This window comes from Pimephales promelas, chromosome 4, assembly GCF_988280905.1.
Source record: "Pimephales promelas chromosome 4, fPimPro1.hap1.1, whole genome shotgun sequence".
Classification (NCBI taxonomy): domain Eukaryota; kingdom Metazoa; phylum Chordata; class Actinopteri; order Cypriniformes; family Leuciscidae; genus Pimephales; species Pimephales promelas.
In genome coordinates, this window is record NC_142772.1 from 46,062,453 (window position 1) to 46,082,598 (window position 20,146).

General features: G+C 34.5%; 2 protein-coding genes across 3 annotated transcripts; both read right to left on the minus strand.

Annotated features, from left to right (window-relative positions):
* Positions 1–731: 731 nt before the first annotated feature.
* On the minus strand, positions 732–5,769 carry LOC120488106 (serine protease FAM111A). Of its 2 annotated transcripts, XM_089130598.1 has the most exons (6): positions 5,661–5,769; positions 4,793–4,884; positions 4,589–4,651; positions 3,933–3,989; positions 3,633–3,698; positions 732–3,306 (listed from the first exon to the last, which is right to left on the minus strand). In XM_089130598.1, the coding sequence occupies exons 5-6, from the start codon at positions 3,639–3,641 to the stop codon at positions 1,537–1,539; spliced, it is 1,779 nt and encodes a 592-aa protein (XP_088986724.1). In that variant the 5' UTR covers positions 3,642–3,698; positions 3,933–3,989; positions 4,589–4,651; positions 4,793–4,884; positions 5,661–5,769; the 3' UTR covers positions 732–1,536. The 2 variants fall into 2 exon arrangements, with proteins under 2 accessions (XP_088986724.1, XP_088986723.1); XM_089130597.1 differs by lacking the exons at positions 4,793–4,884; positions 5,661–5,769 and having other exon boundaries at positions 4,589–4,702.
* A 573-nt stretch (positions 5,770–6,342) lies between these two features.
* lmbrd2a (LMBR1 domain containing 2a) lies at positions 6,343–17,996 on the minus strand. Its single transcript, XM_039684598.2, has 17 exons — positions 17,823–17,996; positions 17,106–17,203; positions 16,836–16,934; positions 15,419–15,586; positions 15,086–15,296; positions 14,931–15,005; positions 14,493–14,606; positions 13,965–14,148; positions 11,620–11,801; positions 10,781–10,914; positions 10,588–10,693; positions 9,571–9,668; positions 9,367–9,470; positions 8,362–8,408; positions 8,145–8,253; positions 7,707–7,806; positions 6,343–7,223 (listed from the first exon to the last, which is right to left on the minus strand). The coding sequence occupies exons 1-17, from the start codon at positions 17,994–17,996 to the stop codon at positions 7,160–7,162; spliced, it is 2,067 nt and encodes a 688-aa protein (XP_039540532.2). The 3' UTR covers positions 6,343–7,159.
* Positions 17,997–20,146: the final 2,150 nt, after the last annotated feature.

Below are 20,146 nucleotides of genomic sequence, written 5' to 3' on the forward strand. Positions count from 1 at the left end.
TAGTGTTTTGGCGGGTTACAGAGCATTGCAATGCTGCGTACCGCCACCTACTGTATTGGAGTGAGTCAATTATAAAATCAAAGTAGCTACAGTCTTTGTTTTATCTAGAGATTTTGACTTGAGACTATGATTTTACCAGTTTCACACAGAAATAAATAAATCAATAAAATAAATTCTACCTATTTTTTTTATTTGAATAAATAAATAAACAAACAATATATATATATTAGTGTAGTCAGATATCATGAAAGTGCATATCTATACAACAAATATTATTTATCGTACCTTTTATACGTAAAAAACTAGTTTTTTCATATGATACACACTTTATGGCATGTAATACGCACGCACTCCGCACCCCTAATCCTACCCAAGGGGTTTATAGTGCGTATATATGCACGGCAAAAACATGTTACGTAATATGAAAATCAATAAGATTCGTTGTAGATGCGCACTTTCATTAGATTGACCTTTATCCCCGATTATTATGCCAGTGTTTGTCGAAGTTGCTTTTAATTGGTAATTTACTTTAATTACCAATTAATTAAAGTACTTCATAAGCCCAGACTATAGAGTCCTTACTGGGCTTGGTTCCCGATACACCCGGTCACCTGAACCCCCACCCTCTAAAACCTACCCATCCCATTCAAGGCCCATAATATATAATGTGCTGATGGCGGTTATCTTATATAGTGTTAACAGTCTGAAAATTCTTATAGTCAAGAATGAGGCTGATATATTTTGATCAGCATGATTATTTAATGTAGAATAAGGCACAAAGTTGTAAAAATAGACAAAACAGATTTATAAAGAGATATACAATGTATGCCTATTTCTTTACAAACATCCACAGAATTCGAAATGATATAATGGTAAATAGTAAATAACAGCATTTTCATTTTGTGTCTATCAAAAATATAGCATTGAGGATTTCTGGAAATTAAGTATATTATGTATCTTTTGGAATCATACAGATTTACAATTTAACAGAGATCAGGATGTAGTTTTTTTGTCGCTCCAATGCATATTTAAGATAGAATGTACATGTTACACAAGAATCAATGACAATAATAGGAACAATATATAGACATATTACCATTGAGTAGGAATCATACAGAACTTATAACTCAACACATAATTGAATGAAATTGTTTATTAAACATCCCTGCATAATACCCCAAGATATATGAATGTGATGTATATAGACTCAGTGGTGCCAATCACTTTTGGGGTTGGGCCTCCAATGATTAGGCCTCCTAATCATCCCCATATATATACATACACTGATTGGCTTCATCCCTGTCTCTTCTCCACCAATAAGCTGCTGTGTGGTGGGCGTTCTGGCACAATATGGCTGCCGTCGCATCATCCAGGTGATGCTGCGAATTGGTGGTGGTTGAGATCCCCCCTTCCATATGTAAAGCACTTTGAGTGCTGAGAAAAGCGTTATATAAATGTAATGAATTATTATTTATTATTATTATTAATCAAGACTGAAGACTCTGCTGTCCCATTATTCATGTAGTCTTCCTGGTTTTATGGATCTATTTCCATGTCCACATCATTGTCATCCAAGTTAAGATTTAAAGATTTATATTCAGAGAGTAATTTTAGGATGTCAGATCTCTCATTTTTCTTGGCCTGTGTGATGATCCTTTCCAGGATGGGCTGCATGGAATAGGCATATTCCACAATGCTTCTATCTTTACCTTTTGCTCCTTTGTACACATATCCACCAGTGTGCACACCAATCAGATAGCAGTGTTCATCAAAAACTGGAGAGCCAGACGATCCGTGAAAGAAACAAGAGTCGTAATGGATCTGGTTGTCATGAATTTCCCATTTCTCTGCCAAAGACTGTTGTGTGATCACATGAATGAAATCCCGATTCTCAGATACGTGTTTATCTGCAGCCTCTAGTAGATTCTCTCTCTCAATGATGAAGCAGGGGTCCATTTTCTTGACCCCTTCTCCTGGATGTCCCACAATGCAGATCTGACCTTTGTCAGGAGGAGGGCCATGGGTGTATCGACTGAGCAATCCAGGACAGTTAGCAATTTCATAAGTGGCTTCCAGTTCAAGAAGTGCGAAGTCCAGATGCATGCCCGTGTTGTCTTTGCCATAATAGTACGCTGCAACCTGTTCCTTAATCGGCACACACTTGGTCTCATTTGCTTCTAAATCTTCATATCCAAATACAGCAGTGAATGTCTTTGAAAGCTTCATGGAGAAAGGGTGAAATTCTCCAACAACATGAGCATTAGTGAGTATGAATCTGTCGAAGAGTAAGAAGCCGGTTCCTATGGCGGATCCTTCCACTCGAATCTGACACACCTGTTCGGAGAGTTTTGTGAGCAGCTTCACTTTCTTCACCTCCAAAAAACTCTGAACGCTTTTATCATATTCTGCTCTGAAGAATGTTTGGACCTCAGACTTCTTCTTTAGGTTCTCTCGCTGTTTTAAAGTCTCCATTAAACATTTAAACTGAGAGCGCAAAATTCCCAGGATCTCGGTGGAGTCAATTATTTTAGAGCATTTGGCTGAAGTATTTGTGGATTTCATTGTGTTTCTCTTTTGAGTTTCTTCTTGTTCAGTGTTGACGGGTTGCTTGTTAGAATCGACGTTTTCTTTCAAATCAGCGGCTGAAGCTTCATTCATTTCAGTGCTGACATCACTCAATAAGTCTTCTTGGCTGTCTGGCTCGTTTTTATCACCGATGACAATGACCTCAAACTGCTTTCGATCAAGATGCTCTACAGTGTTTGACATTACATGGTTTATTTCGCTCCCTAACTCACGGAGTGCACACTGTTTCTTGAATATGACATTGATGAAGCGTCCGTCACGCCGGAGAGCATCCTTCAGTTTCTCTTCTTTGAACGCGTACACACAAACATCCTCAACTTCCTTCCTCAGCTCATGGTTTTTCATTAAGCGTTTCACTTTCACCCCTCCTTTTGTTTTAATGTAAAATATTACTAAGTTTTCTGATTGATTGGAGAATGAAAGCCTTCCAGTTGTTTTTTTCTTTGTATCAACTTTTCCGGTACTTTTGATGAAGGTTATGTCCAAGAGCTCATCTTTTTCAATAAGACAGCAGGGGAAATCGCTCTTCACAGCAGCTTTAAGAACTTCTCCTTTGGATCTCTGGATGACTATTTCTTTCTCCATGTTGTCTGTTTTAAATTTCCTGAAAATCTGGTTTGTGTTGAGAGCATCAAGCACAGTCTTGGATGTATCACACGGCACTGCATGTATCTTAGATTGGTAGCGGAAATTGAAACTGTAGCTTTGCCCCTCATTGCACTGATAAATTCAGAAGAACAAGAATACAAAAAGCTTTTAAACATTTATAAATTAATAATCTCCATAAAATTATTTAGCAATAGTGTACAACATTATAATACAAATAATATACAGCAGTGATGAGTATCCATACATTTTTCCAGATTTAATTTGAATCAACAAGTCATTGATCACCACAGTTCATAATATGCACTTTTTTATTATTTATCATTCTTTAATTAAGGTGTATTATTAAGTAGAAGATCAGCCGCGATTCCACAGCAAACTGTGGAGGTGCTGGTGCAATAAAGGAGTTTCAGCACCAAGTACCATTAACATTCACATACCTGCTGCATATGGCTTTTTGATGGACCCTCTTTAACTTCATCCTTGCTAAAACCGTTCTTCCTTTCCTGAGTAAATGTCAACACAACATTACTGTTAATATGAGTCCACTATTGAAGGTTTACCATCAAATTGTAAATCATAAGCAATGAAATAAAATCACTCAAAATAGATATTTTAAAGTAGGTACAACAGGCTTTGTCTTTCCCAAATGCTTTAGCTAGAGAAATTCCACACACACTTTTTCATGATACCCTTAAATAATCTTCATCAAATGGTAGATATGTCAGCATGCAACAAACCTTTAGAGGATCGCGGCCATTGTTTCCTTTTTTCTTGCTCGTAATATTTATTCTTTTCTAGAACAATGGCATAAGCATCATAAAAATTGCATACATTATTATTAATTGAACACATTTGACATTACCAAAATTACATTTTATGATATTGCCACACAGAATTAATGAAAAGTGCACTCAAAGTATGCAAGTCTGTTAGTTCCTTTAACATGCACCAATTAAAAATATGAAATCTCAGAGTGGGAAAAAAAGTAGTTCATAAAGATGTCAATATATTGCAAGTCTTGTGTGAGGAACTGACCAAAATGTTGTATTTGTATTCTTTGAATATATGCAGAAACAAATGTGGATCATTTGGAAAAAAAAACTTAGTTGAATAAAGATATGTTTTGGTCTGTTCCTCTTCCTCACATGTGACAGGATCCAGAAGTCTGGGAATATAGTTCACAAGCTATAAAGAAAAGACTACTTTTATAGTGCTGTTTTATGAGCTTGACAACTCAGTGTCTTTGAACTAATGATTAAAGACATGGATCATTAAAAATACATATTTTGTTCATTTGCATTTGCTTATTTACTTGACTTTGACGTCTTTATTGGCTGAGACATGGGCAATTACCATTTTTTTTTTTGTTTCTTAGACTTGTTGAAATACTTACCTGCACCTTTTCACCAGTTTGTGATGCCCTTCTGGCTTCACTGTTGCTGTCAGTAGGCTTTATCTGAAATAGACATTCCACATTCTTTACCATGACCATTTAGATTAAGGCTAAACATTTCAATATGTTCAAGATAAAGAATGGCAATAGCCAAGCTTAGAATGTGAAAATCAATATTTATGAATCAGATATAATGTATAATACTTAGCATTTTGTCACCGAAAAATAATTCAAAATGCTGTTATTCATTTTCTTCGCTGGTGTTGATCAAGAGTGATGTTGGCAATTCAGTGCTTCTGTGAAAAGGAAAAATGATGAGTTCAAGATTAATATCTCAAAGAAATCCGATCAATAATTTTTATTATACTGCATTAAAGTATGTATACTATAGTGCAGTCTACATAATTGGTAAAACCAGTACACAAAAAATGTCTATTTTATATATTTTTCACATGGATTACAAGCCATTTTTTGTTTTATTTCGGGGATAATTTGCTGAATTATCAAACGCGAGGAGATTGTGACAGATTCATGCCTACTGTTTGCACTATTTTTGAAAAAAGTACGCAAATTAAAGACCATTGCATAAAAGTATTTAATAGGCATTTGATTGAGGTCACGTTCGACGTCCAGCAAATCATGCACTAAAGCTATTCTGTTCCCATTGTTTGGCGATTAGGACGAATTCATTTAATTCTGACCAGAAATATTCCCCTTCACAGCCCTCAATCTTTGAAAGCGGGAAAATCCCCGCCAAAGCGGCTCACGTGACAGTGAATCACAAACGAAAAGCCACAAACCCACCTTTGGTTTATCGCGTTTTACAATCTTTTCTGTCCATAAGATACACACCGCAATGTAAGTTTTTTATTATTATTGTCAATTCTTTCTCAAATAAGTCACAACAAGCACATTTTATCCTTTACAGTAACGTTAGCCTATTAGTTTGTTAATCAAAACACAAAAGTAGATAACCAAAATATATCATGCTAAAACATATTTTTAAAAGTTGTAGTAAACCTCCTGGTTAATAATATTTTGGTTGAATATGATATTTGTTTTAAAAAGTTACCTTATGCGAGTTAAAATATGAAGCAGAAGAAAGTGCGTGTCCTGTTTCCCTTTGTGTGTGAAGTGTAATCTGATCCCATCCAGCGCGCGCAAAAGATTTATAATTCCTCTAGTGTTTTTTTGACGGGTTATAGACCATTGTAAAAGCTGCATACCGCCACCTACTATATTGGAGTGAGTAAATGGTAAAATCAAAATAGTCTATGGTCAAATCATGGCTTCATTTATCTCTAATTATTGTAAAATGCTGTTTAATTCGTTTAAAATGCTTCACATAATGCTTTGATTTACCAAGAAATATTTTTCTGTCACTGGCAATAAATAAATAAAGTCCACTTTAATTTTATGAATTATGTTTTGTTCAGGTCATAATAGAACAGCATGAGAAACACATCCAGTTGTCTAAAAATGGTGGTCAAAGGACTTTGTTAGTGTTGTGTGAATGCCTACTTAATTAAAGCACTCAAGATTTTGAATTTCAGAGACAGCACAAAAACAGAAATGGCATAAAAAACTTGCTTGCTTTTTAACTCTAACTCTCTAAATTATGAGTTCGAGCTGCATGATGAGAACATAGATTGCCATTTTTGTCGTTCTTTAAAAGCACACCAATCTGCCATTGAGCAGCATTAAAATATCAAAATGTTTTTCCTCATTCAGTAATACACAATTGTACAGAAAGGTACTTCAAATCTCATGAATATTTATTTGAGGTATTGAGGAAATTCAAACAAAAGAAAGAAAAATAAAACCGCTGCTATACAGATAAAAAAAGCATCAATTGTCCTTCATATTTTCAGTAGCTCTGAGCAGTAATTTAATATTAATTCAGAGACATTTATAATAAATAGAACATAATGGAAAAAGTAAAACAGCATTCATGTTACATCCATTCACTTTTTGATCACAGGGATTTGAAGTTTACAGTACAAAACACGAGCTCAATAACCAAAAAGAGACATTTTCTTCTGTAACTTTAAAGTGTGATCTATTAAATAATGAACGGTTAAACAAAATACATAAGTGTTTCCTGTCTGTAATTTACTTGCTCATCCTGAGGGTGAAAGTTCAGAGTGAAGTGTAGATCAGGACACAGTGAGACCTTCATACATCAGGGTGACCTTAAATAAACTCTATTCTCTAAACAGAACCTTTAAACTTCAAATAAGGATTTTATAGAGAACTAACGTGACTCTTTTTCTTCCCTTTTTCAGCCAAATATTAATGTTTCTCTGCATGAAAACCAACCGTCACAGCTGAGAAGATACTGTTACTACACTATAGTTGTGTACAGTATGTGGGGTTTGCTATTTTGGCTTCATCTGGAAGTAAAGGGACAATTGGAGGTAAGAGCAACACTCACACACACAAACTCACAGAAAACACATTCAGTACAAAGAGACACAGAAGCGTTAAAGCTGCAGTCCCTCACTGGACACTTCAGGAAGAGTGTGAAGATTAAAAAGTGCAAATAGTTTCCCTTTATTGTTCTCCTTGTTCTCATACATCATCAAAGATGCGGCTACGAGATGCAGAGGTGGCGAGGTATTGTCCTCCAGCGTACCTACAGAGAGATGACATTCATTAACAACAAGAGAACTACATGAAAACCTTCAAAATGCCTTATGTCCCAATAGTTTCTCCTTATATCTTATACTTGTATGCGGCAAATACCATTGGCTCTTAGGATAACTAGCTTGTTCATCATTTTCAAATCGCCCTCTGTAAAAGCGTCAGTGAGTAATATAAATCAAATCAAAATCCCTGAACGTTTACACGTTATCACACAATTACTTTTTATTATTGTATTTAATATTAAACACGTTACTTTCTCTTTTACATGGCTAAGAAGTGTTGTATGAATAAAGAACAAAATAAATAATTCAATAATCCTTAAATTATTAACATAAAACTGAATATAACATTTAGTCTTAAAAAAAGTGGTCTGAGCGACAAATGCATAAGAAAAATAATATTCTCAAGCTCATGCTATTAGTTTCCATGACTGAAATATGTTTGTTATGAGATATAATGTAGTAATACAGACCTCCTGTTATCCGTTTCCAGCTGTTCTTCTCCAGTGAAGTCCAACGGTTCAACGTCTTGTAGTAATTCAGCCTTGTCGTTCCGATCTCTTCGAGACTGAGCTGCACACACACAAAACCAATGCCCTTCATCACATCTGACCAAAACTCAACGCAAGAGTATTTTCAGAAAGGTCCTTACACACTGAGTCCGAAATTGTCGTGTGCGTTTTTTTTTGTGATTCAGTGGCTCTGAATTGTCAAAATGCTCGCTATGGATGCGAAAAACGCAGAAAATCGAACCCGATCCGATTTTTTTTAATGAGGGACGAAAGTTTCGGAGGCAGCGTGCGAGCGTGTTTGACATTACGTGACGATGAGGTCGTATTTATTTTTAAAGTGCGAAAATTTCAGATGCGAATTTCGGACTCGGTGTGCAAGGGCCTTTAGACCGTCCTCACCTCGGCCAGTGTCTGTGCTGGAGCCGTCCGTCTCCTTCAGCTCTGAGTACGCACTTCTGCTCCTCCCGCCATATCTCTCCCTCTGATCGCTGTAGCGTTCCCTCCATTCCTGACAGACAGAGACGTGATAAACGGAGAAACGGGGTTCAGACAGGCACAGTACTGTAATGTATCCTCATCATTAAATGTGAGACAGTTTAGCCAGAAACAAACTCACTCTCCGCCTGATCTCGCCATCCTCTGTCCTCTGCCGTTTTCTTCTTTCTGAAAACAAGAGCAACGTTGAGAGTATTTTAAAAACAATGAAATTACAACAGGACAATTTTTTTTATCCTTGATATAATTCACAAACATAAATAGATTATCGCATTTTATATTTATATATACTATTGTTCGAAAGTTTGGGGTCGGCAAGATTTTTTATGTTTTTGAAAGACGTTTTATGTTCACAGAGGTTGCATATCAATCAATATTACAGTAAAAACAGAACATTTTGAAATGTTATAACTTTTTAAAATAACTTTTAATATTTATTCCTTGCATTTATTTCCTGTGATCAAAGTTGATCCTTCACATGAAAACATTATAATTTTATTATGATCAGCTTTGAAAACAGTTGTGCTGCTTAATACTTTGTGGAAACCACGATACATTTTTATTCACGATTCTGTGATGAATAGAAAGTACAAAAGAAGAGCATTTATTTGAAAAATATTTTTTTGACATATAACATTATTAATGTTTGTTTTTACTGTCAATATTGATCAATTTAACGCATCCTTGCTGAATTAAAGTATTAATTTCTTTATTTGAAAAACAAAATCTTACTGACCTTTTGAACGGTAGTGTGTGTGTGTGTGTGTGTGTGTGTGTGTGTGTGTATAGAATTTGTTCTAATTTAAATAGGTCTAAGGCTACATTATAAAAGCATTACATTTTAATTATTTTCAGACTGAAAAAAGTCAGATTAGATTTTTGATTGATTGAAAAAAAAATCTGATTTATTTAATTATATTCTGATTGAAAATATACTTTGAATAAAATATTGATATACAGAATCTAGCAATATCATCCAGTCCTTCTTGGGACTGTTGCGATTACATCAAAAAATAATAAAAAAAGAAATGTAATTTGTGTATATCTGCTAAACCTATTCTACCAATTATCAATTAGGTTTGGACTAACATAGATATGAACCAAATTTGAATTTGGCCTATAGTACCTCTCCGGATTAGTTCTCTTCCCTCATCCACCAGGTCAGAGGTCAGATCATTGTCACCCATAAACTGCTGGAAGCCCAGCAAATTCAGACAGCGCGTGCCCAGGCTAGAATGAACAAGAGGAAAAACAAAGAGCTATCAGCCTTCCAACAACAACCGTTTCTGTAATATTTTAAAGATAAATATTTGTTGGAGTTACATCTTACCTGAAGTAAGTTGCAATGCAGAGCAAAACGATGAGCATAGGATAATAAATATAAAATCCATTAGCGATGAATGACAGGACTTGCATGGATCCCATTATCTATCGTAAAGAGAGAGAACGATTTTGGAGTGATGTGGCCATAAGTATCAATATGGCTGGTGTACATGATATAAAATATGACATAAAATCATTCTAAGCAACATCATTAATGCTGTGAGTTTAATATGCTTTTTATATGGCAAATTAGTTTTCCTATAGGCGTATTAGACAATTATATTTTAATGGTGTCTCTGGTTTAAAACACGGTAGCAAAAATTTTAATTTGAGAATTCCAATTAAAAACAAATTCTGTATTTTGTTTGCAACGCCAGTTGCCATATTGCATTTTTAGTAAATAATCATGTTCATACATGGTGTCTAACCATAAACATGATTATCTGCTAAAAAAATGGAATATGGCGACATCATCTTTTGTCTTTTCAATAAATCGTTTGTAGTGACAGCATATAAATGCATGAGAAAAATAATATTCATTATTGATCTGAAGTTAGTTGCAAATGAATGCTGTGATTTTAATATGCTTTAAGTAATGTATGCCAATTAGTTTTCTAATATAGACATTAAACTCGCAAGACACAGATATTTTATTAGTAGTAAAAATAGTGGTTTTAGAATTTCAGTTCAAAACTGAAATTCAGCCTATTATCCACATCTTCAATAAAAAGTGTTCATATATAATAGTGATCATTGCATTTTTAGTAATTTTAACATCATTGCAATTTTAACAGTAATTTTAACATCATTGCAATTTTAGTTTAATTTAAATTTAGTAAAAAAGTATTGTTACATGCATACATTTAAATAAATTATGTCATGAAGATGTACTTTGAATACAAGGATGAAAATATCAATATTATTATTATTATTAGTTATACAATCCAGCTAATTAAAGTCTTACATGCTAGTTTTATACTAGATGTGTTATCGTATTTATGCATGAAAGTGGTGTGTGGCTCACTGAATTGTATGCTGTCTGCTGTCTCTGCTGATGGGAGATGGTGGAGTCCATGTGAATCACTCCCAGAAAGTTCAGACACAGAGGAGGCGTCAAGCGACAAAACAACCTGCACATCAATCAGAATGAAATGCTAAACACACGGATACAGCAACAGATAAGATGGTTTTTGTAACAGTCACATGGTGTTTCGTACATGCCGCTGAACTGCAGGCTGTAGGCGTCCGTCTGGTGGTGAGGGGCCAGGTAATAATAGTTAAAGACTCGGATCCGGAACACAGTGGAGTACACGCAGTAACACAAGAAGAATATGGTGACAAAACACGCCATCTAGAGGACAAACACAAAATAACAATGTACAGGTTGCAGTTTTTTCAACCTCACCAACCACTTTTTTCAAGTCATGTTGGTTTACATATTAATGTGACATTATGCAAGTAAAATGGTTTGTAAACACCATTTTTATTTTGACTAAGTACAAAAATGATTGCCTGCAAAGCAACACGTAGACCTGTCACGATCATGAATTTTGTGCTGATGATTAATCGTCATACAAATAATTGTATTTAAATTAAATGTATTAAATTTAAATATAATTGTATTAAATTAAATGTATTAAATTAAAATAATTAATTTATTTAAATTAAATGTATTAAAATTAAATATAATTGTATTTAAATTAAATTTATTTAATTAAAATAATTAATTTAAATTTATTAAAATTAAATATAATTGTATTTAAATTAAATTTATCAATTAAATTAAATTGATTTGATTCTGTTTTAAGTCACTTACAGTGTAAACCAAATATGTTTTATTCCCCACTTGGAATCATACATAAAAGAGAAAATAAAGCAATAACCCCCAAGAAGCGTTTGTTTACAGTGAACAACTAAATAATCGCAGTCATAGGCTCAAAAATATTTGTTATAAAAATAATGCAAAATATGTTTTGCTGGGGGAAGTAGCAGCTTTCTGATTGGCTGTGTGTAGCCTTCTCCATTATATGTGTAATTGTGCTTGTGCTTTCCTCACCTCTATGTAAACGTAGTTGTAGTCTCTCTCTGCGAGCTGGATGAAGACGGCGAAGAGAGACAGAACGGGCTGTGTGCTGAAGAAGGTGCATTCAGACCAGACCACGGCTGCAGAGAACAGGCATAAAAGCACAGCCAGCACGCGATAACACCAGCGCCGGAAAACACACTCCCAGTACCACTCTGCAGGACAGAAAGAGATGCATGAGGTTATTACCTAAATAAACTGCTCCTTTAACTCAATATCATAGCTTATAATAGCATTCATTACTTAAAGGAGTAGTTCACTTTTTAAAAACCTTTGCTGATAATGTACTCACCCCCATGTCATCCAAGATGTCCACGTCTTTCTTTGTTCAGTTGAAAAGAAATTAAGGTTTTTGATGAAAACATTCCAGGATTTTCTCCATATAATGGACTTCAATGGGGTCCAAACGGTTCATGGTCCAAATGAGAGTTTCAGTGCAGCTTCAAAGGGCTTTAAACGACACCAGACGATGAATAAGGGTCTTATCTAGCGAAAAGATCGCTCATTTAAAAAATAAATAAAAAAGTTTAAGTTTTATAAGCACAAATGTTCGCCTTGCTCTGTTCTGTGATGAGTGTTCGTGACTGTCCTGTTCAAATTCGTTCATCAAAATTAACAAATCTTTTTTTGAGTCATAACTCGAAAGTTCCTAAATAAGACCCTTATTCATCGCCTGGTGTCGTTTAAAGCCCTTTGAAGCTGCACTGAAACTCTCATTTGGACCTTGAACCGTTTGGACCCCATTGAAGTCCATTATATGGAGAAAATCCTGGAATGTTTTCATCAAAAACCTTCATTTCTTTTCGACTGAAGAAAGAAAGACGTGGACTTGGATGACATGGGGGTGAGTAAATTATCAGCAAAAGTTTTTTTAAAAGTGAACTACTCCTTTAAGGTTAGCGATTCGACACTAAATATAAAACTGTACTGTGCAATGTGTGCGCTCTGACATGAATGACATCTGAAATCGTGCGGTTTGTTGATGAAAGGTGTTCTGTTCTGTAAGCGATCAGACTGGGATTACAAAACATTAGACCTCCTTTGTTCCTCCAAGTTGTTCTCAGGGGTCCGAGCCTTTGAGAACAACTTAGCAATCGCATATCAACACCCAGAATTTCTCTTTGTGCTGGTCACGGGTAGGTGGACAATTGTCATATGTGTGCTGAAATGAACCAACCATTCCAAACATACATACTATACAGAGAGTCTTTTCAAAATGGTTTGACATTTGATAAGAAAACTATTGATATTTCCATTGGCATTTTACAAAAAAAAAAACCTGTTCCACAAACATTGCAATCTTGCTAAACTTGTTTTTGTGGAAGTTTGGTTTTACAAAAAATCTGCTCAGGAAGCAAGCTTTACCTGGGTGGTTTCAAATGCTCTATATTTTAGGATTTTTCATAAAACACAAACAAGTTTAGCAAGATGTTTGAACAATGTTTGTGGAACTTAAAAAATACAGTGTCAGAAACCGCCCAGGTAAAGCTTGCGTTTACAAAACTGATGAGCAAACACTTTTGTAGACATCAATAGGCTCTATGCACGGCGGTGCATGATGTATTTCCGGTGAAGGTCTAAGGATGCTGGATTACTTCCGATGATCGCAGAGTCCTATGCTATTCTGAGAATTTATAATGGCTTTTATATTCTATGGCTTTACTAAAGAAACATTAGTCACAAAAACAGACACCCCTCATTTTGTTTATCCTTCTTTGTTTATTATATTAAATAAATATAACTATATATAAAATTACATCTAAATGTATTAAAGTTTCATTTCAAGTAAATTTTGAAGACTCTGCCATAATTTCCCTCGGTTTTCCTCCGCTTTAAATCTCCCCAACCGGAAACTGAAGAGCATCCTTGCGTCAAATGCAGAACTTATGTGTACATGTAGCCTATTAACCAGCAATAAAACTAGTATGTATATTTTAGACCAGGGGCATTTCACAAAAAAATCTTAAAGCTAAATTTATTCCTAATGTGGAAATTTAGGGGTGTGCCGCTCCTAATTTTAGGACTGGTACATTTTTCATCTTGCATTGTAACATTAAAAGTATCTCCTAAACCTAGTACAGCTCAAAAGTCCTCCCGAGGACTTCTAAAATCATAAGAGAAACTCAGAAACGACCCAAAAGCATGTCTGCTGCATTGTTTGTGAGGAATGCTTTGTTTTAAAGTTTCTTTTGTTTCCGTGCTCACTGTGAATGAGCCTTTACAGGTCTCTGTATCTCTCATAAAGGTGTTATTGTAGTAAGAGCAGAAAGGTATTTTCGACTACAAAAGAGAGAGAATGTGTCCACAGGTTTCCTCACCCACGGTGGGCGTGTACAGGTACTTGCTGATCCATCCAGGCGGTTCTGCAGAGGGGAAGCTGTGAATGAACTGGTGAGTGGAGCTTGTCTCGTTTTTGGCCACGTCCTCTAAGTGAAAAGCCTCGTCCAATAGAATCTGCCACTGAACTTGTGTGCGGTTATGCCTCTGAACAGCATAGATCACCTGACAGGAGATATGAATACAATGCATAAGTCTCAATCATGATATTTGAATATAAATACACTTATGTAATGCAAAATATTTCATGTTATATTTACACTTATAATTATAGTATTTTACATTTGCATTATACTATTTTAATGCAATAATAATTAAGTAATTAATAATTACTATTTTAATGCAATGATAATTAAAATTATTTTAATTATGAATAATTTCATAATAAAATTAACATTTAAATATTAAGTGGCATTTAAAAAAAAAAATAGTTATATTATTTATAAATAATAAACATCAGTGAATTTGCTTTATATTAATGTTCTATATAGCTGCAGTGTTTTTATTACCTTTTTATGTAGTTTGACTAAACTATTTTTACTAGGATAAGGGTTTCCTTTGTCATCAAAGTCCTCATAATCGTCCATGTTTCTTCCCATCTTTTCCTGGTATTCTACAGGACACTGAGAAAGATGAGAGGGTATTAATACTCCATATGTGCGTCCCAATTTGCATACTTGTGCACTTTTCTATAACGTAGTGTAGTATAAATAGTGTGAGCAGAGTTAAAATACCTGGATGAAGCACTTTATAATCCCAAAATATATAAGTGCACTCAAGTGTCGCAACTTTAATTACGTAACACAGGGGGAGGGGCATCAGACTCAGATGTTGAATGATAAAATAACCTTATAAAATTGAGTGCATAAGTGCATAGTCTGTCATTTGGGAACCACCATATATTTACTCATGCACAATCAGTAGGATGAAGATCACTTGAAACTTACCTTTTTCAGAATAGTGTCAATGCATTTGCGTAGAGGATGGTTGTATTTGATTGTTTCATTAACCGTTCTGACATCCTGTAAAAGAGTGGACATTTAAGTATGCATTTATTTATTTTTTTATAAGAACTTTGATCAAAGAAATGACAATCCCTCACCTCCATAACATCTTCCAGGTTTTCTTCGGCGTCTGCTTTTTCCGTCATCAGTTTCGCTGCTTTGAAGTACGTCTTTGCCAGCAGTTGTCCGTGGCACGATGCCCTCCAATAGGAGCGAGGGATTTCCACCAGGCCGTATCCCAGCAGCAGCACCAGCAGGAACAACCCCCAGGTGTTGGCGGCGGTAATGCCAATCGTCCGTAAGTCAGACCTTTACAAGTATGTATAGGTTAAATACAGTATGTCAGCTAGGGAAGTGAGATGTACATTGGTCTAGAATTGAAAGCAGTTTTGTGATTGGCTGAAGGGGAAAGAAGATGGCGTTTCACTAACCAGGAGAGGTGCCACTTCGGAGTGACGGCGACGTAGATGAGCAGGGAGCAAAAGATAAGCAGGTATGTGCCATAATAAATGGCGTTTTCTATCAGGGCTGTTTTTATTTTCCCTGAGATGGAGAAACCTCCTGAACGTGCATACGACTGCATGAAGGGAATCAAGAGCCTGCGCACATGGGAACAAGATGTTAGAACATTTCTCAAATCCGTTATGCTTTTGTAAGAGCAAAATCATTGAAGTCATAATTACAAAAAAGTGCCACAAAATAGAAATTTAACATCACTGATGATGATACTGTTACTGGTCTGTCAGTAGTTATTGTTATATGTTGTTATATGGACTGCGACCCAATTTTTTCAGCAGCCTTGGTTCAAGAAGTATTTTCCCCATTTGTGTTTTTGTGGGCATGAAGTACTCATTATTATTGGAATAATAATTTAAAAAAACTATAGTAGTAGTAGTATAATACCAAATAAATTACTGTAGTCATTCAAAAATGAAAAAACAATTTTGCAATGTGTTTATTGCAGGATATTAAAATATATAAAATTATTGTATACCTGACTGCATGATTTGCCATGCTTCTTAGAGAGAATATGATTTGATGTAATGTACATTTCTGGTATTGTTCAAGTGTCATCAAAAATGACCTTTTTTCAATTAAATGGCTACTATATTTTAGTTAAATTATGTTTTTATTTAATACTTTGTATTTTTAGGGGATTTTATGGTACTAAATTATGTTTATGTAGTAGTTATAATCCATTTATTCACTTTTTGAGAATGGATCTGAAAATTTAATTTCCAACTTAAACTGTCATAAACCGTTAATGCTTTGGAGCACAGACTTCAGTTTGGTCTCTTTTTAAAGACGACACTTAGCAAATTATTGCTGAAGTGAAAACAGTTTTAAAATATTTACTTGGAAAAAGTTGGGGTTTATTCTTATGAAAAATTTTACTCTAAAACTGTAAGAAAATCAAAGCCATAAATCTAAACAAGGTGTGTCTTAAATTTGAGTTTTTTTTTTTTTTTTTTAATTTGAGGTTGATATTGCAAAAAAGTGATTTTTTTTTTTGGGGGGGGGGGGGGGGGGGGCAGTACCAAACACTTCCACTGAAATTCGCGGAATACTGCGCTGAATAAAATAATCATATAGCAAGTGGCAAAACTTTTAAAAAGTTTCATACCATTTAAATGAAGTAAAACAGTCTAAAAAAACAAAACATTAAATTTCTTTCGGACTGAACAGTACCAGAGGGTTAAACTTATTTTTTTTATTTAAATGAAAATATTGGATTGCAGCTAAAAACATTTAACAATATCAAATCTCATAGTAGATCTGTCTTGAAAAGATGTTTATTTCCAGAACCCTACTGTTCCACTTTATAGTGAAGAAACACAGGAATCGCACCATGTCAGGAACTGTGACGTCCAGTACACCACCCTCCAAAACACGGGAAGAATCCCATCTGGGATGTAACTCCAAGGCTTATGGCAAGACTTTGCCACCCTATAATCAGGAGAAGGTGAGGTGATGTGGATAAAGTTAATATATAACCATGTTCAGTGTTAACTAAACATAAAAGTCTTAGCAGCACTATTTGTACAACAGTGTTTAAACACATTTCAAGGCTTTATTTCTACCTAGAGGTATTCATTAGATCAAAGCGAGCCTCTTTACCTTTGTGTCGGAAATACCGAAGTGTTGGAGGAGTTATCACGTTGCATGCTGCTCGGCACCAAGTGGACATTATCAATTTTACACTGGTTATATATGGTCTGCAGATGCACAAATGAAACATCACCAGGGTTGAGAATACAACAACAGATTTAGGTTTCATTTGTGTTTTGTTAGTGCATCTTTGTCCTGCATTGCATGCTTGCCATCTGTTGATCATGTCAGTCATGCACTAAAACATCTTTTGTAAATGGCTCTAGATAACAGCAATGTTATATGCCTTAATTATAAATGTAAACATCAGTCTCAAGTCTAACTCTACTCATTATTAATTTGTCATTTACAGAGTTGTAAAGAGAGTTTACATCATTTTCTATACTTTCCATGAAATGTCCAGTTATCATTTTAAATATAATTTCATAAAGATTCCACAAAAAGAACATGATTATTATTATTTTTTCATTTCTGAATTTCCCATGACTCCATTTAGCTCACACTTTATCCATACTGAGAACACTTCTTATGTTTATGGACCTGCAAGCTTTCGGTTTCCGACTACTAAACCACAACACTTCTAACTACAGTAGTCAACATTGGAAGTGGATCAAAAAAGTTCATCAGAGTTGTCCTAAGACAAGAACGGGTATTGTTGTAATTCATGATGAAAGGTTTTGATCACTTCAGATGTTGACTACTGTAACTGCTTCCAGGCGGTCTCACCGTGCTGACGTCCAGTGGGAGGATGAAGACGATGAGGAAGCACAGGAACCAGGCGAGGAGGGTGGCGAACAGGACCATCCGATGCTGCTTGTGAAAGTCTCCATAGCGGTGCAGCAAGAAGAGCGCGAGGAAGAACACCACCACCACCTCCAGCGCGAGCGCCACGCCACTCATCCCGACTGCTCTCTCTCTCTCTCTCTGTCACATGTAACCCGTCAGACTGGCACAAGACACACCATCAACACAAGCACTGTTTGAATAGAGTAACTTTATCAAGATACATCTAATATTGACATTAGTAACATTGTAATCAAAGCCATAATGGCTGGAATGTGGCTTTCATTGCAACAAACAGGGTGAGTTTTGCAAGAAATTCAAAGGAAATATTTTTAGCCCCAAATAAAAAGAAAGAAAATTAAATTATATATTGCATTTTAAAATGTATAATATATACATTTATATATATATATATATATATATATATATATAGTTACAAAAATTAATTATTTATCTTTTCAGCAAATCGAATATACGTGAAATATGCTAAAATACGAAGTTAAATAAAATTTCAAATAAATTTGCCATTTTATTATGTACTTTAATTTATCCATTATACTTGTGTGTGTGTGTGTGTCTGTGTGTGTGTGTATATATATATATATATATATATATATATACAGTGGTGTGAATAAGTGTTGGCACCCATGCTAAAGTTGCCTAAAAAGAGGAATAAAAAAATCATCTTTTAGATATTGATCTTAATGCCTTAATTAGAAAAATGAGGAAAACTCCAACCTTTAAGGACACCAACTTTAGCATGGGTGTCAACACTTATTCACACCACTGTATATATATATATATATACACACACACACACAGACACACAAAAAAACAACAAAAAAACAAAACAAACAAAAAAATCACTGTTAAATCGATTAATAGTACAAATGGATTATTAAAATGATGTTAACGATAACAATGTAATGTTCAATTCTTTTAATTAAATAGTCAATGTTTACACAAAATTATGAACTAAACAATATAACGAAAATAAAGGGGAAAATTGAAAGTATCAGAAACCCAAGTAAAGTAAACCTGGTGCTTAACTATTGAATTTACTACCGTTGTAATATCGCGTTTGTTACAGTTGAATAACGTTAATTGATTACCGGTCGCTAAATGTATTTCAGGACACGTCAATCATTGCGTAATTAACAGTACAGAGTCAAAAAGCTTCTGTTCTGTCACAGCTATCGGAGGACTTTTGCGTTACAACTCATTCTCTGACCGTCAATAAAACATTATAGAAAGACATGGACAGACACTTACGAGTTAACCAGACCGTCAGGACGATATCTGAAGAAAGAGCTTAGGTCCGTTGAGTGAATGATCACATCTCGTGATAGAAATTAAGCTGTCCGTGATATTTGTGTACAGAAGAACCTCTTGACGTGTCACGTAACTGAGCAGTGATGCGCTTCCGGTTCTTGTGATGTATTATGGGAAATGTAGTTTTTCAAAGGTTTCCATTCAATTTTGTAAAATAAATGTTAGATTTTAGTAACATGAAAACGCCAGACAATTAAAGTTTCTTCCGGCTATTTATATTTCATATTACCGTGTTTAAATTAAATGACATTTTCTGAATAATTTTGTGATGTATATTTTAACATAGAAAAAAAAAAATTTTAAATGTCCCTGTGTATATATCATGCTGTGTTTACATTTATTTAGCCCTATTGGTAAAAAATAATCTGTGCAGTATAGCTTTAGTTTTAGGAACATAAAACACATGGTGATTAAAGGCCCTTCAGTTTATTTATATTTCATATTACTGTTTATAATACAGAATTCTTTGTTTACAATTTTGTGAAGTTGTAAACAAATGTTTGTTTTAGTAACAACATAAACACAAGATTAAAGGTCCCTCAGTTCATTTATATTTCATATTGCTGTGTTTATATTAAATATACAACTATTACAGTTTTAGAAGAATTTAAATGTCACATTAATCAAAGAAATTATACAGGTGAAACTCGAAAAAATTATAATATCATGCAAAAGTTATAATTTTGATGATTATGGCTTACCCCAAATTCAAAATCTCAAATCTCAATCTCAAATTCAAAAGTATAATACAAATATAGTTATACTAAATATATTAGATTCACATTTTAATTTGAATAACTGAAATACACAATATTTGCACAATATTTAAAGTTGATTGTCAGATGCCAACAAATAGTCTACATGAACCAAGTGCAAACCTTTCTTGAGATCTTTGACTTTTAGGCCCTATTTGTGAATGAAGTTGAGCAGAATAT